The sequence below is a fragment of the Budorcas taxicolor genome, chromosome 13, assembly GCF_023091745.1.
Source record: "Budorcas taxicolor isolate Tak-1 chromosome 13, Takin1.1, whole genome shotgun sequence".
NCBI lineage: Eukaryota > Metazoa > Chordata > Mammalia > Artiodactyla > Bovidae > Budorcas > Budorcas taxicolor.
The window spans coordinates 37,668,482-37,688,316 of record NC_068922.1 but is presented as its reverse complement, the minus strand read 5'-3'; the positions used below and the strand labels follow the sequence as shown (position 1 = coordinate 37,688,316).

The window sequence follows — 19,835 nt, the reverse complement described above, 5'->3', positions numbered from 1 at the left end:
AAAGACATTCTTCACATTACATATGAGAGTAGGTGACAGACAGAGATCCCTGAATTATGATAGCCAGGAACTGACTTCTCAGTTCAGGGTAACTCAGACACAGATCCTGAGACAACAGCTGAGTTCAAGTGGTTACTTTGGGAGGTGAATGGGACGCCAGGAGTGAGCGGGGAGGTGTAACCTGGAAGAAAGGGGCCAAAAAGGATTTGTCTTTGAGTCAGCTACCACTGAAGCTGGGACCCAGCTTGGATTAACTGGAGCTTAATCCCACGGGAAAACTGGGAAACTTTGCATAACACACGCCAAAGCTAGCAGCACGGTAGCTGGCAGAAAAGTCAGTGGTTGAGGTGGTTCCCAAGTGGTACCTTCAGCCCAGAGGCAGGTGTGCAAGGCAGCCTTCAGCCTCTTGGGAGAAATCCCTTACACCAAGACCTGACTGCGCTGACATCTGCAGACCCCCAGTGTGCAAGAAGCCATAAGGTAGAAGGACTGTGGGCGACAACCACTACCATCTACCACAATCTCCAGAGTGCAGCTTGGGCAAAGCCTAGTTGAGCTTGGAGTCATCTTTCTCTGGGTAATAAAGGACCAACAACGTAATGCACTTGTTGGTTAGAAAAGGGTGTAGCCCTTGCAGAGAGACTGGTGGAGAACAAAGGGCTGTGGATACAGAGCACAGCATGTGACATCACTCTGACAACCAGAAGAGGAATTCAGAGACCACTGGAGGCTCTCGAATGTGACAACTGACTCACGAACTTCTTTTCTCATCTTAAGGAAATGTACCCAGGGCAACCCTGGCCCATCTTTGGCTCTGATGACTATACCCCAACCTCTTATTAATCACACCTCAGGGTTGCTACCAGAGGGAACACCTTAGGAATATTTAAAGATGAAGCCATAGAAAAGGTCTGAGGCCCAGATGAGGCAAAGCATTGAATGCTTATTTCCTGAGCATGGCAAGGAGGGTTGCAAAGAGCACAGACACAGGTCCCAGATCTTGGAGCTGAATTGTACATGGGGTCACTTGCAAGACCCTGGCTTGAAAGGCACCCTCCAGGAAGCGGTGGTGGGGTGCGGGCCGGCTTCCCAGGGAGACAGTGATTAATCAGGATGAGCAAGGAGCAGCCTGGTGACCCTGCTGAAATTTAATCAGAGCAGCGAGTGGACATGGAGATGCAAGTGCCGGGCCCCTGGCCACAATGACGCCTCGTGCCAAGGAGCTCTCAGGACTCCTCCCCAAGCCCTGATTAAGGCTCTGAAATGAAGGTTTCAGACAGAGGTTTCCAACTGAGTGGCAGCTGCCGCTGTGTGGAATGCTTATCACAGTTACAACCTCTCCTTTCATTTCTGAGAAGGAGAAACGGGAGCAGAAGCTGGTGGGTTTCTAGTGAGCTTTCCTAAGTGCCAGCCGGCCTCAGATGGAGTGGTCAACAACCCTGGTTGCTCAACGCTTTCCGGGTTTTAGCACTGAGAGCCCCACTTCCTGGGGACTCCCCAGCTCTGGACAAACCAAGGCGGCTACCACTCCCCTTAAATAAGCCTTCTTGATGGTGGTGATTACCTGCACCCAGGGAGAAACCCAACTACCTGCTTCACAGACTGATGTGAATGTCAGCCTTTGACAGCCCCCATGACATCAGAAAGGCTCATCACAGTGTGTCTGGATCTTGTTAGAAAGAGACAGGATGGCCTAGGAGCCTGACCTCCAAGGTGGACGTACAGCAGGAGAAGCCATAGTTAGAGGCAACCGCAGGTGCAGTGAAACGCAGGCTCGAGTGACGGGTACAAGCAGAGGCTACAGTGCCATCCTCGTTTGGCTTTCTTGGGACTCAGATACCCCACCCACTCCTGCTGAACTCCGAGGAACCCATGGGGCACCATGCAGACACTAGGGTCCGGTGGTCTGGCTGCACCTGCCCAGGTGTGGCTTCCTACCCATCACTAGCTGGCCTCTCCCAGTGCTGCTTGTACTTGGGACCTGATAGCACTGTGGGGGCTGTCCCAGGCCTGGTGCACACAGCCCAGATCATGGGGGAAGGTTCTCAGGGGTTTCCAGAGGCTGGGGGGGTGCTCCTTATCAGCTCACCCGTGGTTGGCCTTTCTCCCACTCCTTCAACTCCCACCTTGTACTCATGTGTGCTTCCTGAGGTCACCCCCAAGTCCTGGTCTCAGCAGCTGATTCTGAAGCCACATAAATTGGGACTGCCGGGGTCCAGCCCCGGTGGATCCAGGGTGATTCGAAGGTGGGGACGGAGTCGGTGTCCTTGGAAACATACATATTTAATTACAGATATAGAGAGAGATTAGAAACGGATAGTGTAGTAGGAAGATTAGTGGAGAAAAAGAGGCTGAATAACTTGGATTACGTGGAATAGCATCCATGCTCCAGATGGGAATTCAGCCAGAAAAACGGGAGCAAGAAAGAAGCGACGTGGGGGAATCAGTCTTTCCGGAAACTGATCCGATTTCTTTATTTTTGGGTTTGCTTATATACCTTTTGTTACACATAGGGATGAATACGGAGTCACGCGGGGGTCAGCAGTCCTGACCTTTATCAAAATCAGGTGCTTCACATAAATGTATAAAAAAAAGGTCTTAGGGATATTACATCATCTTCTGGCCATGAGTGAGACCTGCTGATATTTTATGATCCTTTCTCTCTGATAAACAAAACACTTATTTCTTCCTAGGGTGTTTTTTCTTAAACCAGGCACCACCCTCCAAATGAAATTACATTCCTATAGGATGAGGGTGTAGTGAGTTACAATCAAGAAAGGAATTTATTTAACCCAAGGTTAACATGATTAATCTTAAAGGTTAGTACTTATTTCTCCTATATGCTTAAAGGTTAATGCTTATTTCTCCTAAATGTTAGTTATATTCGTTATAAGGGCAGGGAACATGGAGATTTAACAGCAAACATCAGCCCAACAAATGAAAATCCTTTCACCAATGTTCCCCTTAAGATCTATTTAGTCTTAAGATAGTGATAAAGTTACATTTTTACATAACAAGGACACAGTGATTTATAACAAAGTACAGTGATCTATTACAAAAGAGAAAATCCATTAACTCAAAAAGTCTAGTATTGCTAACATCAAAAACTACTATATTTCCTTTTCTATAGTCCAAATGTATTAATATATTCCCAGGTGCCTAAGGATATGGAGGCCTGGCAGCAATCATTGACTCAAGAAGAAGAAAAAGCCCTATGCTAATTAAGACTCTCAAAATACTCCAAAACTCTCTGTGCTGTTTATGGTTGAGAGGTAGTAAACAATCATGTGCATAGTGGCAGCAGTATGGATAATCCTGTCACACAAGCTAGTCTGTCAGCAGAGAGGTTTGGCCTGAGACATCCTTGTCCCACCCAGAGCAGGGTATTAGCAGCAATTATTGACACAACAAATGAAAAACCCTTCACCAATATAATTCCTAACCAACCCACTATACTAATAATTTCTAACTCCCCCAAAGAATTTGCCTTTAGTAAGTCTAAAACATCTCATGTCTCTCAGATTGGGAGGCTGTAAACAATCACATGTGGCCGGACGAACCTATACAGGTGGGCTAGATAACCTTCAGAGGAGTCCGTAAGCTGAAACACTCTTGTCACGCCCAGGAATTTTTATTGACTTGGAGTTGCAAGTTAACTCCTTCTCCGAGAGAAACGGTTATGCGGGAGAGCCCCCCCGTAAAGTCAGAGGTGTAGGTGAGAGCATAAAACGGACTCTGGTTTGGGGGTTAGATGCTCGGGAACAGGGGGTTTCCTGAGGCTTGATCACGCCTTTGCGTATGCCAAGCCTCCTTCCTCATGACCTTTGCCACAGGCGGAGTTCCTCACGCTGGCCCCCGGCATGGGACCAACCACTTCTCCCTATAGGTATGGCCTGCTGTTCTCTTTGAAGTTAACCACGCTCCCAGGAGGGGACCACTCATCCATCATCCTCATTTAAAGCACTGTGTGACTTCATCCCACACCCCTAACACTCCATGTACAGAAAGGAAGTGAATAAAGAATGAAAACATAGAACAGCTACATGGAGATATAATTCAGTCCCTGATATTGTGCCAGAGAGGGACTTTCTGAACATCCAAGGGAGCATATTTACCCCCAATAAAGAGTAATAAATATTACTCATAAAACCTTTCAAAATTTCTGCAAGTCTGGTTATTGTCAAAGCTGATCAATACATACTAGGATTCATTATACTAGGTACTCTAATTTTTGTGACACTTAATGTTTTTCAGATTAAAAGGTTTTTATTCACACTAAAAAGAAAAAAAAAGCAATTCAGTAGGTGGTTAAGTTGTCAAGAGTCAGAGTATACATCTAGGGAAAAGTGAGAATAGGAACTGTGCTAATATTATACAAATGGCTACTTATGGCTCAGGATAAAATTTTCAGAGACTGCATTATACAGAGGGGTTTTTCGGTTGAGGGGAGCCTGTTTTTGTACAGCATGCAGGATCCTAGTTCCCCAACCAGGGATGGAACCCTCACCCCCAGCACTGGACACACAGAGTCCTGATCACTGGACCGCCAGAGAAGTCCCCAGAGAGTTTTTAAACGCTGTATGTTTTTAAAGTTACATCTATATAGACTGAGTGGAACTGAACACAACCAACTGTATCAGTCAGGAGAGGCTCTCTCATGCTGCAATAACAAACAGCCCCCAAAGTTCAGAGGTTTGAAAGCACACAGGTTTTTACTCAATCAGTGACTCATCCATCAGTCAGTAGACGGCTTTGCTCACCACAGTCTCCTGGAGGTCAGAGCTGATATCTGAAACATTGCTGCTTACTGTGCAGAGGGAAGGAAGAGCTCTGTGGGTCTGGCATTGATCAGTAATGGTTCAGAATGTCTTACAGGATCCCATCCAACCACAAGGGGATGCTATTATGGGCCCAGACAGCAGGCAGCTAGAAATACTTGGCAATCAATTGAAAAGCACAATAATGTGCCCAGAAAAACTGCTCAGTGACCCAAGATGTAACCAGTGATCTTGTGAGGAAACATACAAATGTCAAAGGTATTTATGAGTAGTTTGAATATAATTCTTCCATGAACTGTGAGTACAAAAAAAACAGTACTTGTAAATCAATACATTTTTTATGTTATTTAAATTAGGTGTGGAAAAACAGACTAAAGTAATTAAAGGGAACATTTTCTACAAGTCAAAATGCAGGCAAAATACAAAAGAAAAGAGTATATCTACATATGTATATGAATACATATGCAATATTTGATGACAAAAATTTCGTTAAATTCTTTAATATAGGAAGAAATTAAATCTAACAAATCAATTTAAAAAAGATATGAAAGAAAAGATATGCATAGGACATTATCTTTGGAGACATGATGCTTTGCTAAGGTATTTATAAAGAATACAAATGAGCAGTAAATGTAGAGAAAGAAAAACTCAACTGATAGTGGAAAAAAAACCCCCTCAAAACAGTGAGTTTTGTTTTTGTTCACTAAGTTGGCAAAACTATTTTTTTAATGATTCTAAATTTTGACCCAGATGGGCTGAATACTGAGTTCTTATGTGGTACTGGTGAAAATATAGATTATTATTAAGCCTTATAAAACCAATAATATGGCACCATGGGTCAAAAATCTTCAAACATTTATTCCTTTTCACTTTATATTTCCTATTTTAAAAACTCTGCTTGAGGAAATAAATAGAAATACAAAGACATATATAGAATCATGTTCACATCAGCACTTTAAAACCTAGAAACAGCCTTCTATGTACATCTAAGCAAAAGAGTAAATCAGCTATGGAATGGCTATCTAAGAAGACTAATAAAAACTAAGAAGACTAATAAAAACTTATGGTATATAATTATGTAAGGAAATGTTAATGTAATTGTAAGTGAGAAATATATTTTAAGCAAGGCCACAAAGGTAGATGGATTTTATGATCCCATTTTCATTCTTAAACCTGTTCTTATGCTTTGCATATATATAAAACTGGCAGAAATCCACCAAATATTACCAGTGATTTTATATTCATGGAAGATTACATAGGATTTTTATTCTCTTCTTCACAGTCTAGATTCCAGTCGTTCTACAAAGAATATGATTTTCATAATACAAATACAATGACTTTTTAAAGTATATCTACGTTCTATTAAGATGTCAAGTGAAGTCGCTCAGTCGTGTCTGACTCTTTGAGACCCGGTGGACTGTAGCCCGCCAGGCTCCTCTGTCCATGGGATTCTCCAGGCAAGAATACTGGAGTGGTTTGCCATTTTCTTCTCCAGGGGATCTTCCCATCCCAGGGATCGAACCTAGGTCTCCTGCATTGCAGGCAGATGCTTTATCCTCTGAGCCGTCAAGGTGACTGGAAAATAAAAATTAGTGTAATTAAGTGTCTGGGAAAAGGCAAACTGTATCAGGCTGGCTTCGTCAGTATCTGCAAGCAGATACCACCACTGGGCCAGGGCCTGGGGGGGGCGGTAGAGGGGCACAAGGGAGGGTAGTTATTCCTCCAGGTCACTAGGCATTGGGTAGGATGAAGGGACCAACTCACTTCAGCCTCAAGCTTCTCAGAGCAGGATTTCCACCTCCTGGCACAGGTGATGTGCTGAGAGTACACGGAGCCAATGTACCCGCCTTGAGCTGGAAATTTACGTTAGCCAATGGTAAGCAATTTGTGCCATTATTTTTTTTAATAATAATAAATTTTCATTTATTTATTTTAATTGGAGGCTAATTATTTTACAATATTGTATTGGATATTTTTATATTAAAAGTTAAAGCTTGTTGCTGAGCCATGAAAGACGCTGGGATTCTTGGCCTCTGGAGGAGGGGAATTCAAGCTGGGGCCAGTGACAACGTTTGATCCCTCAGAGCTTTTGTGGAATAGAATTTTATTAAAGTATAAAAGAGATAAAGTTTCTGACACAGACATCAGAAGGGGGCAGAAAGAGTATTCCCCTGCTAGTCTTTAGCCAGATGTTTTATAGCTACTGGGCTTCCCTTGTGGCTCAGCTGGTAAAGAATCTGCCTGCAATGCGGGAGACCTGGGTTTGATCCCTCGGTTGGGAAGATCCCCTGGAGAAGGGAAAGCCTGCCCACTCCAGTACTCTGGCCTGGAAAATTCCATGGGCTATATAGTCCATGGCATTGCAAAGAGTCAGACGTGACTGAGCAACTTTCAGTCATTAGCTACTAGCAGTCTGCTAATTAGAGAAAGGGACTGTCTCAAAACTCAGAAGCTGGAACCAGGCCCTTCACCCACAACATGCATTTAGATGATAACATTGGCACAAGGTGAGTCATCCCAGGCCACAAAACTATTGACATGAATCTTGAAGAAAGGCAGGTTTCCAAGTAGACATATAGTTTCATTAACATAGATTAGGAGGAAAATGTATGAGTAAAACAAACTGGTTTGTGGAGTCCTTATCGGTTCTAAGTCTTAAGCGGAACCAACTTGAAGAAAGACAGAGTCTAGGGTAAATACATAGCTCATTCAGTTCAGTTCACTTCAGTCGCTCAGTTGTGTCCAACTCTTTGCGACCCCATGAACCATAGCATGCCAGGCCTCCGTGTCCATCACCAGCTCCCAGAGTACACCCAAACACATGTCCATTGAGTCGGTGACGCCATCCTGCCCTCAATCTTTCCCAGCATCAGGGTCTTTTCCAATGAGTCAGCTCTCTGCATCAGGTGGCCAAAGTATTGGAATTTCAGCTTCAACATCAGTCCTTCCAATGAACACCCAGGACTGACCTCCTTTAGGATGGACTGGTTGGATCTCCTTGCAGTCCAAGGGACTCTCAAGAGTCTTCTCCAACACCACACTTCAAAAGCATCAATTCTTCGGTGCTCAGCTTTCTTCACAGTCCAACTCTCACATCCATACATGACCACTGGAAAAACCATAGCCTTGACTAGACGGACCTTTGTTGGCAAAGTAATGTCTCTGCTTTTTAATATGCCGTCTAGGTTGGTCATAATTTTCCTTTCAAGGAGTAAGCATCTTTTAATTTCATGGCTGCAATCACCATCTGCACTGATTTTGGAGCCCCCCAAAATAAAATCTGACACTGTTTCCACTATTTCCCCATCTATTTCCCATGAAGTGATGGGACCGGATGCCATGATCTTTGTTTTCTGAATGTTGAGCTTTAAGCCAACTTTTTCACTCTCCTCTTTCACTCTCATCAAGAGGCTTTTTAGTTCCTCTTCATTTTCTGCCATAAGGGTGATGTCATCTGCATATTTGAGGTTATTGATATTTCTCTCAGCAATCTTGATTCTAGCTTGTGCTTCCTCCAGCCCAGCATTTCTCATGATGTACTCTGCATATAACTTAAAGAAGCAGGGTGACAAAATACAGCCTTGACATAGTCCTTTTCCTATTTGAAACCAGTGTGTTGTTCCATGTCCAGTTCTAGCTGTTGCTTCCTGACCTGCATACAGATTTCTTCAAGAGGCAGGTCAGGTGCTCTGGGATTCCCATCTCTTTCAGAATTTTCCACAGTTTATTATGATCCACACAGTCAAAGACTTTGGCATAGTCAATAAAGCAGAAATAGATGTTTTTCTGGAACTCTCTTGCTTTTTCCATGATCCAGCAGATGTTGGCAATTTCATCTCTGGTTCCTCTACCTTTTCTAAAACCAGGTTGAATATCTGGATGTTTGCGGTTCACATATTGCTGAAGCATGGCTTGGAGAATTTTGAGCATTACTTGGCTAGCGTATGAGATGAGTGCAATTGTGTCGTAGTTTGAGCATTCTTTGGCATTGCCTTTTTTTGGGATTGGAATGAAAACTGAACTTTTCCAGTCCTGCGGCCACTGCTGAGTTTTCCAAATTTGCTGGCATATTGAGTGCAGCACTTTCACAGCATCATCTTTCAGGATTTGAAATAGCTCAACTGGAATTCCATCACCTCCACTAGCTTTGTTCGTAGCGATGCTTCCTAAGGGCCACTTGACTTCACATTCCAGGATGTCTGGCTCTAGGTGAGTGATCACACCATCATGATTATCTGGGTTGTGAACATCTTTAAAACCCATTAGTTAGCTCAAGGTTTGAGAAAAGTTAAGTTCAGGTGGAACCAGGCATCTTCGTGGCAACACAGAATTTTAAGAGAAGCCCTGTTTTAATTTTGTATAGAGAAGGGAAAAAATTCTGACACTAGATTAAGTGAGATAAAAATGCCTGCCACTTAAGAGAGATAAAAAATGTGTGACACTTGCAGCCTATTTCCTCTGGTTGGAGACCCTTAGCCTTCCTGCCTGTTACTCTCTCAAACACTACAGAATCCATATGAACTTTTAAGAATCTTGGGCCCTGTGAAAGGCTGCTTTAGGCTATGCTCTTAAAATCACTGCCTTTGCCAATAGGTTAGAGCAAAGACTCAGCCTCTGCACTGTTGACACTTAGTCCCCCTCATTCTTAGTTGTAGCTGGTGGGGGCAGGGGGAGAGGCAGAGGGCTGTCCTCTGCGTTAGAAGTTTAGCATCCTTGGTCTCCACCCACTAGATGCTGGTAGTGAGCACCAAAATGCCTCCAACTGTGCTAAATGCCCCCTGGGACACAAAATCACCCCTGGCTGAGAACATCAGTGGTGAAATACCCTCAATAGTGCCTCGGTGACAAATTCTCATTTCGTGAAATCTTTTAAGAGAGATTAATTCTGCCAGCTTCCAAAGACTAATACAAAGAGAGAACTCAAAGTGGAGTTGCACCACATCTTAAATTTCATCTAAACGCACTTGCCTTAAAAAAAACGAGGGGGAAAAAAAAAGAGCAAAGGTGTAGGAGAGGCAGAGAAGATAATTCCAGCCTAAACCAGATAAACATGGAGGCAGGTAGACAGCCAGTCTCCTCCAAGCACGTGCTGCAGAGTAAGGGCGGGAGACCCCGGCAGGCAGCCCACCCTGCGCAGTGCAGGCTCCTAGACCATCTCCTCCCTAATCTCTGGGTGACCCTCACACCCCAGTTGGGGTTTAGTAAGTAGTAAGTACTACTTACTCCCTGCCCAGCATGGCAGAATCTGTGATTAAGTCCCAAACGACACAGTGCATCTGTCGGGACCAAGTTAAATACGTAAGTTAACTTGGGGAAAACCAACAACCCTGTGATGCTGTCTTTCTCTCCACTGGTCATAGTCTCATCTGTGTCCCTCCACAGAATTTCAAAGTCCTACTTAGCTCTTTTGTTTGTTTGTTTGTTGTGTTTCTTCTTACGTGTTTTGTCTTCCCCGTGGCTGGTGTGAACGGTACTGCCACACAGGACGGCTGTAAGGATGCAGTGAATGACAATGTAAGGTATTCAGAGTGGTCCCTGCTTCACACTAAGTGCCCTAGAAGTGTATGCTGGGATTATCATCCTAATTTCTCCCCTGTACCTGCCAACTGATTGTTCGAATGTGAGTCCCAGTTGCTCTGTTTCAGTTTCATCACAGCTGTGGTTCAGGTGAAGCTGGGGGGCAGAACTGGATCTTGGGGTGTCGTTTAAACAGGACAGTGTGGTGTGCCAGTGACAGACCCATCCCACAGTCAGCTCTCAGCCCTCTTATAGATGCCCCTTCCCCACTCAACTGCTCCCAGAACTAGGGGCTTCTCTTTAGTGGCCCATCTTGCCCAGAAGTCAGGGACTATTTGCTACTGATACCCAATCATTAGAAGCAACAATATAATTATTATCGCCCTTGTAAACACACATACACAAACAGCTTAGGAAAATGAAGTTTAAAATTCCTAGCAATCAAAATATTCCTGTGGGTTATGTCTTACAATCCAAAACAAAACTAATGTTTGCTGCTGACTCTTCAGAAGCATCCTGATACTGCTCTCTATGTATCAGGGAGCAAAGCCACATAACAAACTTCCCCAAAACTCGGTAAGTAACAACCACTTAACTCTGATCTACAGGTCAGCTGGGTTGCTCTGCCAACCTGGGCCATCCCTGGGGAATCTTAGGTGGCCTCACTCATGCATCTGTGGTCAGCTGGAGGGTGAGCCACAGACCGCCTGGTCTAAGGTGGCCTCCCATGTGGGGTCACTGTTAGCTGTGGCAGTGAACCTGACCAGGCTGTCTGTCATCAGCCGCACGCTAACTCAGGTTGGTTCCCATGGTCTCTGAGGGAAAGTGGACATGGGTTGGGCTTCTTGAGACTCATGCTTAGAATCGACCCAGCACCACTGTCCACCACATCCTGTTTGCTGAAGCAAGACAGGAAGCCAACCCAGACTCAAGGGTGGGAAACAGGCCCCTCCTCTTGGTGGGCAAGGCTACAAACTCTAATATACAGGGGTCATGAACACAGAGAAACCTGACAGGTTAGAGTCACAACCAGTCTCCCCACATCAAGGTGAGAATGCTTTTAGCATTGGTTTCCTTTTAGCAAAGGCTGCCTGTCTCACTAGCAGCCCACCTGTGGGCTGGTTCAGGGGAAGGTTCCCCAGTGGGTAGCCTCACTCACTGATGCTGATTCATGTCTGTTTCACTTTCCAAGGGCGGCATCCTTGACACTGAGCCCAAATCTGAGTCTGCTTGAGAGGGTTGCACCCTCTCGCACCCTCTCAGTTGTAAGGATGCTACGGTTCCTTCTGTGTCTTGGATTCTGCAGGCAGTTGCCTGTTTGGATGGAGTTTTCCAGGACAGATTTACCAAGACACTGAGGACACTTCTCAGCTAGTGGCTAAATCAATCTTTGTTGATGTATCGATTCAGCCAGTCACAGGCTAATTAACTCCAAGTCCTGTTAGAAGCAATCAGAATGTCACTTCTCATTGTCAGGAAGCAGGAGACCTTGGAGGTAATTCAGACATCTCCTTTCCTCTGGCCTGTGTGCGTGCTCAGTTGCTAAGACTGTCTGACTCTTTGCGACCCTATGGACTGTAGCCCTACAGGCTCCTCTGTCCATGGGATTCTCCAGGCAAGAAGACTGGAGTGGGTTGCCATGCCCTCCTCCAGGGGATCTTCCCAACCCAGAGATCGGTATCATATACATATATATATATATAATCTGTAAGTAAATGTGTATTTTGTACTCACAATATCTATATATATATATGTGCTGCTGCTGCTACTGCTGCTAAGTCGCTTCAGTCGTGTCCGACTCTGTGCAACCCCATAGACGTCAGCCCACCAGGCTCCCCCGTCCATGGGATTCTCCAGGCAAGAACACTGGAGTGGGTTGCCATTTCCTTCTCCAGTGCATGAAAGTGAAAAGTGAAAGTGAAGTCACTTAGTCATGCCCGACTCTTCCGGATCCCATGGACTGCAGCCTACCAGGCTCCTCTGTCCATGGGATTTTCCAGGCAAGAGTACTGGAGTGGGGTGCCATTGCCTTCTCCAATATAAATATGTAAACTTATGCAATATATATATGTAAACTTATGTAAAAATACATACCTATAAAATGGAAGCTCTATATAAATATCTTTTACATCTTACGTAGATAAGTATAAATTTACAGGTACATTTGCATTTTTACTGAAAAATGTCTGAAAGAATATGTAAGAATTACATGCAGAGGGATTTGTTTTCTTCATTTTCCTTTCCATATACTTTGACTTTTTACCATGAGGATTATCAACGTTTAAAAACCAGTCCATTTGTCAGTTTTAAAGAGATTTTTCCAGTCTTTCCCACCTTGTTATTCCCAGATTAAAAGTAAATTGAGATGACTTATATTGAATCCTTCCTGAAAAGAAAAATTCTCAGGCTGCCTGTCTAGAGGGACAGTGGTTTTCAAACCAGATAGAAATCAAGCCAGTCCTTGGGTTCAACTGCTTAAGAGGCCAGGTGGACCCCACTGCAGCCCACGCATCCCTCTCTGTCCCCCACCCCCAGGGCCGCGGGGGCAAAGGCAGCATCTACGTGTGGGCCTCGGGCGACGGCGGCAGCTACGATGACTGCAACTGCGACGGCTACGCCTCGAGCATGTGGACCATCTCCATCAACTCCGCCATCAACGACGGCAGGACCGCGCTCTACGATGAGAGCTGCTCCTCCACGCTGGCCTCCACCTTCAGCAACGGGCGCAAGCGGAACCCCGAGGCCGGCGTGGTGAGTGAGGGCCAGGGGTGCGCGAGGACATTAGTGACGTCACACACAGACACGGTGGCGTCATGGAAGGAGGGCCCTCCTTCAAAGAGTCAGCCCCTGTTCCGAGGGGAGATGCACCCCTCTTCTAGGCTGGTGATGCTTTGTTATCAAGGTCGAGGCCTCACGAAAAACAAGAGCACCGTGACCTCCTTCCGGCTCATGGTCCATAGATTTTCCTGTTCGTTGTTCTGGCTTACAAATGATGATGAAGTCTAGTTTACCAAGATGTTGCCCCAGCACGTTGCTTGTAAGGTAACTAATATTAAGAACTGGAGCATCACACCTGCACCCCATCTGAGCCAAGAACACATCCATTTTTTAGTGTAATTTAGAAATGGCATCCAGGGATGGACTTTTCCCGGTCCCTAGACCTCCCCAGAAGTGGGCACATGTGTGTTTTTGCAAAGGAAGAGTAGTGTGTTTAAACCGGGTCCACAGTTGAGAAAACCAAAAGGTTAAGAATCATAGACATTTATTGCACTCTTCTGAGCAACTCTTCCTTCCTGGGCACCTAGGTTTAACAGTGAATTTCCAAGTCCGCTGGGCATACAGCCTTTTCTCAGTCCTCCAAGCTAGGAATTTAGTGGGTGACTCGGTAGTCGGGCTGGGCTACATTCTGCCTGGCCACCACCTCCTCCAGGGTTGGGAAAAAGGCAGGAACAAGAATGCAGTCATCAGTACCAGCCAGCCCTTCAGTCCCAAGGTCCTGCCTGGGCTCCACCCGACCAGCTCTCACCTGATCTGGCAGAAGTCCTTTCCCTGCAAGAGACCCAGACCTTAGCCTGGCTCCCCCATGAACCCCCCTGACTTCTCCCATGAGCCCCGTCAGCTCCCCTTAGTCTTGGGGAGGATGGAAAATGTGTCAGCTCCTCCCAAGTGGAAAGAGGCTTCACTTTCTCATCTTCTGAGCTGTGTGGGCAGAAAGGGACAAGCAAGGGTGGCCCCAATCTTGCTCTGCTTGTAAGCCTTCTCCCAAACACCCCCCAGAAGCTCCCCTCCCTGCCCCAAGGGCCTTTCAGGGGTATCACTCTGTCCTCAACCCCTGTCTGTGACTCTACTCCAGCTGGGGAGGAGCACTGAATTCTCTTTGAATATAGTCACTTTCCCCAGGAGATGACTTTAAACTGCCCTGATGCTTTGTCCCCCAAAATAATAGACCCACTCAAGGAGCCTACAGACAAGCAGGAGAAATGAGTATTCTCATGATTTATAAACAATCTTAATGAAAACCCTGTCTCTCACAAACATCGAAGATGAGGATTTTCTCTGTAAAATCCTTTAAAACTCAGCTGATCAGCCTCCCCACTCGGGGTAATCACTGATGTAGCAGTGGTCTTGCTCACTGTGTTCCAGAATCTCTTGGTGGATTTTAGATGTAGAGAATGTACCATTTTCTCTTTAATGGCTGTCCCTCTAGGCAAACTTTAGCTGAACTTGTTTCATTTTTCCTCTTTAGGAATGCCACCCTTTTTTCCTGAAGGGAAAATAATTTGTTGATGAAGTGGCCCTGAGCTTTCTGAGCCAATCTCATTTTAACAAACCCCACCATTGGAGAAGGCACTGGCACCCCACTCCAGTACTCTAGCCTGGAAAATCCCATGGACGGAGGAGCCTGGTAGGCTGCAGTCCATGAGGTTGCTAAGAGTCGGACATGATTGAACGACTTCACTTTCACTTTTCACTTTCATGCCTTGGCGAAGGAAATGGCAACCCACTCCAGTATTCTTGCCTGGAGAATCCCAGGGACAAGCGAGCCTGGTGGGCTGCCGTCTATGGGGTCACACAGGGTCAGACACAACTGAAGTGACTTAGCAGCAGCAGCAGCACCATTGTATTGAGTATGGTGGTGGTATTGGCTTGTCACTTTTCACCTATAATGTTTCCTTTTAGGGTCCAGAAAATAAATATCTCTTTATTAGAATAGCTGCAGAGTTGCCTCTCTAAACAGTTGACTTGCTTATATCTTATGGACACTGTAACTATAACTTATTGTGTTTCCCTTTTTGCATAGGCTACTAGGAAGCTCAGATAAAAATGTCTGGCAAAATAAATACATGAGTGCTAAGCTTATTCTTGCCTCCATCTAAATCATCTTCAGAACAAGGGAGACTTTAAGTAAAAGAAACAGAAGATCTTCTGCTCTGTGTTGTTTTGGGTTTAAAGCAGTGGGGCTTCTTCACTCATTCCTCACTCTCTTCCCCTCCAGGCAACCACAGATTTATATGGCAACTGCACCCTGAGGCATTCTGGGACATCTGCGGCTGCTCCCGAAGCAGCTGGAGTGTTCGCACTGGCTTTAGAGGCTAAGTATGTTTCCAGCTCGGGACCAAGGGCCAGCTCTGCAGGGTGAACTAACACAAGTCTGCCAACCCAACACCAAGTGTCCATGGAGGCAAAAGTGGGTGTGAGAGTCAGTAAAAAGTCAGGGCCAAAGAACTCTGCTGGGTGTTGCTAATGATACACACACACACACACACACACACACACACACATCCCACAAAACTACATCCCTAGAGAGCACAAGAGTCCAACACCCAATCACACATGGGGGCACAGAGATATTTTCTTTCATCTGTGGATTTCATGGCTGTTTCACTCTAATACTCCTCCCAATCAGCTAAATGAAAGATCATTGCCAAGCTGGTTATCTAGCAAGGTTTTCAGAACATGTCATGGAAACAGGATGCTCTCGCTCCAGATTTGTTAACTTATATGGTGAACTCACTTTAATACTGAGACAGTGTGGGCAAAGTCACACAGTGTAGTCCAAGAAATGGGCTTTGCTGCTACCTTCCAGCTACTGGTGAGAGGCGCCCACCCTCTCTGTTCTCACCATCCCATGGAGAAGCCACACATCACTTCTGCTGGACCCACCTTGGATTTGAGCACCAGCAGAGGTCCCTGCCCACCTGCTCCCCTGTCTTAGTGCACACCAGAGACTGGTCTTTGGTTTGAGCAATGAACTTGTGGCTTCAGGCAACATCCATGTGGTGTAAGTGCAGATGCCCACTGTGCAAGGATTATCTGAGAATATAGAACCAGAAACTTGTAAGAAGTTGGATTCTGGCTCCTGGGAAAGGGAAGCTGAGTTCCCATCCCTGTTGGCTGTTGCTAGGCAACCAGAGCTCCTAGCATCAATCTTCAGGCAGCCCTGCTTGACTCTCCACAGTTTCAGTGCATTTTCTGACTTGCAAAGGAGGTAGAGCTGATTCCTAGAATAGGAAAGGACTTCAAAAGATTAACTAGTCCAACCCCCATGCCTTCAAGCAGAAAAAGACATCGTTATCCTCCTTTTACAAACTGGGCCCCCAAATTGGGGATGCCTTCTGTCTTTGGGCCAAGCCAAACTTTGATTCTGTTAACAAAACTCAGGTGGAAATTTTAAGAAAGAAGAAATGGACACTCTCTTCCTATTAAGCACCAAGACAAAAAAAACTTATATATTATGTGCATTTCCTAAAAATGAAACTCTTCTTCTCAGGACCTGCCGGGTCCTAAAGTCTGAGTTGGTCTCGCTCACTCTGGTTGGGAGCAGACAAGCAGAGGGAGGCTGCTCCTGCCACAGAGTCTCACAGAGGACAGGGAATAAGAAGGAGTTTCTTGTCTCCCCTTAAATCGAAGAGGGTAGAACTCGCCTTAAAGTCTCCCTGGATTCTGACAAGCAAAAAGGCACTTGCCCAGGCATATATGCCAACAGCTTAGCCTACCAGGCTCCTCTGTCCATGGGATTCTCCAGGCAAGAATACTGGAGTGGGTTGCCATGCCCTCCTCCTCCAGGGGATCTTCCCGACCTAGGGATCGAACCCACATCTCTTATGTCTCCTGCATTGGCAGGCGAGTTCTTTACCACTGAGCTACCTAGGAATCCTATATGCCAACCAAGTGCAATCTAGATCCATCAACGTGCTTGAGCAGGCTGCTGGACCTTTCAACAGATCTGTGGGCTCTGCAGTAGTTATTCCTCATTCTTTACCACACTGGGCAGCTTTCCTTACAGAAAAGAACGCAGTCGCTGCTTAAGCATACTTCATTTTGGAGCAGTGGTCATCAACTGAGCACTCTCTTGCCATAAACAGGGGGAAAAAATGATACCTGGTAGTAGGTGGTTCAAACCCATCTTGGAAGCCAGTCCTCAGATTTCTTAGAACACCAGCCACCTGGGTTGGAAACTCTGAGATTAGAGTTTGGTGCAATTCATTTAGAATGGGCTCCCAGCAGAGACCATTGGGAAAGAGAGGAAGCAGGTTAGAGATGGGAAAGGATCTAAGCAAGGATGCTATTCCAAAGGTTCTGGCCTCAGCCTGACTCCAGGGGGAGTTCTGGAATGCAAATCTTGCCTCAGAGTTTATTCCAAATCAAGACAAGGGAGTGGGCTGCATAAGCCCTTCCTGGGGTGGTAAATCCCAAGACTTTTCAGTGAGCAAAAGGGCTCCAATATTCATTGGAAGGATGAAGCTGAAGCTCCAATACTTTGGCCACCTGATGCGAAGAGCTGACTCATTGAAAAAGATCCTGATGCTGGAAAAGATTGAGGGCAGGAGGAGAAGGGGTCGACAGAGAATGAGATGGCTGAATGGAATCACGGACTCAGTGGACAAGAGTTTGAGCAAACTCCCAGAGATAGTGAAGGATAGGGAAGCTTGATGTGCTGCAGTCCATGGGGTTGCAAAGAGTCAGAAACCGCTGAGCGATTGAACAACAACAAAGCCAGGAGTTAAAACCTCTGATCAGCATGAAATAGCCCCGGGAGAGAGCCCAGAGGAAGGAGGCCAGAAGGCTCTCTTTGTGAACACTTCCTGCAGCTCACCTCTCTTTGTGTTCAGACGAGGCACCTGGGAGTCCTTGGGGACATATGTGGCAGCAGTCAGGGCTGTTTCCCACTCGGAGGGCCAACGGGAAAGCTTTTCCAAAACAACCTGAAAGCAGAAAACAAATTATCCTGTCTAAAACATCTGCCCATCAGGACCATGAGAGAGGGAGAAGGACCATCTCTGTGGCTCCAGGGGACAAAGGGAACCCAGTCCTCTGTCCTGACCAGTCATCACCTTGTTGTTTAATCTCATAAAATGCTTTTCTGCCAAATGCCAGAAAATACCTTCTTGATTCCCCAGCGATCATTGCTCACATTTCCCAGGGAGTCCAATATTAGAGAAGTTTCGCAGGATATCTCTAGTGGGGGTTGGGTGGCGCTAGTGGTAAAGAACCCGCCTGCCAATGCAGGAGATGCAAGAGATGCAGGTTCAGTCCCAGGTCAGGAAGACCCCCTGGAGGAGGGAATGCCAACGCGCTCCAGTGTTCTTGCCTGGAGAATCCCTTGGATAGAGGAATCTGGAGGGCTGCAGTCCACAGGGTTGCAGAGAGTTGGACACAACTGAAATGACTTATTGCTCTTTACAGCATCGGACCTTGCTTCTATCCCCAGTCAAAGAAATAGAGGAAAACAACATAATGGGAAAGACTAGAGATCTCTTCAAGAAAATTAAAGATACCAAGGGAACATTTCATGCAAAGATGGGCTGGATAAAGGACAGAAATGGTATGGACCTAACAGAAGCAGAAGATATTAAGAAGATGTGGCAAGAATACACAGAAGAACTGTACAGAAAAGATCTTCACGACCCAGTTAACCACGATGGTGTGATCACTCATCTAGAACCAGACATCCTGGAATGTGAAGTCAAGTGGGCCTTAGAAAGCATCACTACAAACAAAGCTAGTGGAGGTGATGGAATTCCAGTTGAGCTCTTTCAAATCCTGAAAGATGATGCTGTGAAAGTGCTGCACTCAATATGCCAACAAGTTTGGAAAACTCAGCAGTGGCCACAGGACTGGAAAAGGTCAGTTTTCATTCCAATCCCAAAGAAAGGCAATGCCAAAGAATGCTCAAACTACTGCACAATTGCACTCATCTCACATGCTAGTAAAGTAATGCTCAAAAATATCCACGGCAGGCTTCAGCAATACGTGAACCGTGAACTTCCTGATGTTCAAGCTGGTTTTAGAAAAGGCAGAGGAACCAGAGATCAAATTGCCAACATCTGCTGGATCATGGAAAAAGCAAGAGAGTTCCAGAAAAACATCCATTTCTGCTTTATTGACTATGCCAAAGCCTTTGACTGTGTGGATCACAATAAACTGTGGAAAATTCTGAAAGAGATGGGAATACCAGACCACCTGACCTGTCTTTTGAGAAACCTATATGCAGGTCAGGAAGCAACAGTTAGAACTGGACATGGAATAACAGACTGGACCCAATTAGGAAAAGGAGTACATCAAGGCTGTATATTGTCACCCTGCTTATTTAACTTAAATGCAGAGTACATCAAGAGAAACACTGGACTAGAAGAAACACGGCTGGAATCAAGATTGCCAGGAGAAATATCAATAACCTCAGATATGCAGATGACACCACCCTTATGGCAGAAAGTGAAGAGGAACTCAAAAGTCTCTTGATGAAAGTGAAAGAGGAGAGTGAAAAGTTGGCTTAAAGCTCAACATTCAGAAAACTAAGATCATGGCATCTTGTCCCATCACTTCATGGCAAATAGATGGGGAAACAGTGGAAACAGTGTCAGACTGTATTTTTTTGGACTCCAAAATCAGTGCAGATGGTGACTGCAGCTATGAAATTAAAAGATGCTTACTCCTTGGAAGAAAAGTTAGGACCAACCTAGACAGCATATTCAAAAGCAGAGACATTACTTTGCCGACTAAGGTCCATCTAGTCAAGGCTATGGTTTTTCCTGTGGT

General features: G+C 45.5%; 1 protein-coding gene across 1 annotated transcript in view; it reads left to right on the top strand.

The window, feature by feature from the left end:
* Positions 1 to 19,835, top strand: part of LOC128058040 (neuroendocrine convertase 2-like) — a 58,659-nt gene that overhangs the window by 29,905 nt on the left and 8,919 nt on the right. The window contains 2 exon segments of the mRNA XM_052650423.1: positions 12,831 to 13,046; positions 15,292 to 15,392. Coding sequence (XP_052506383.1) covers positions 12,831 to 13,046; positions 15,292 to 15,392 — 317 coding nt within the window.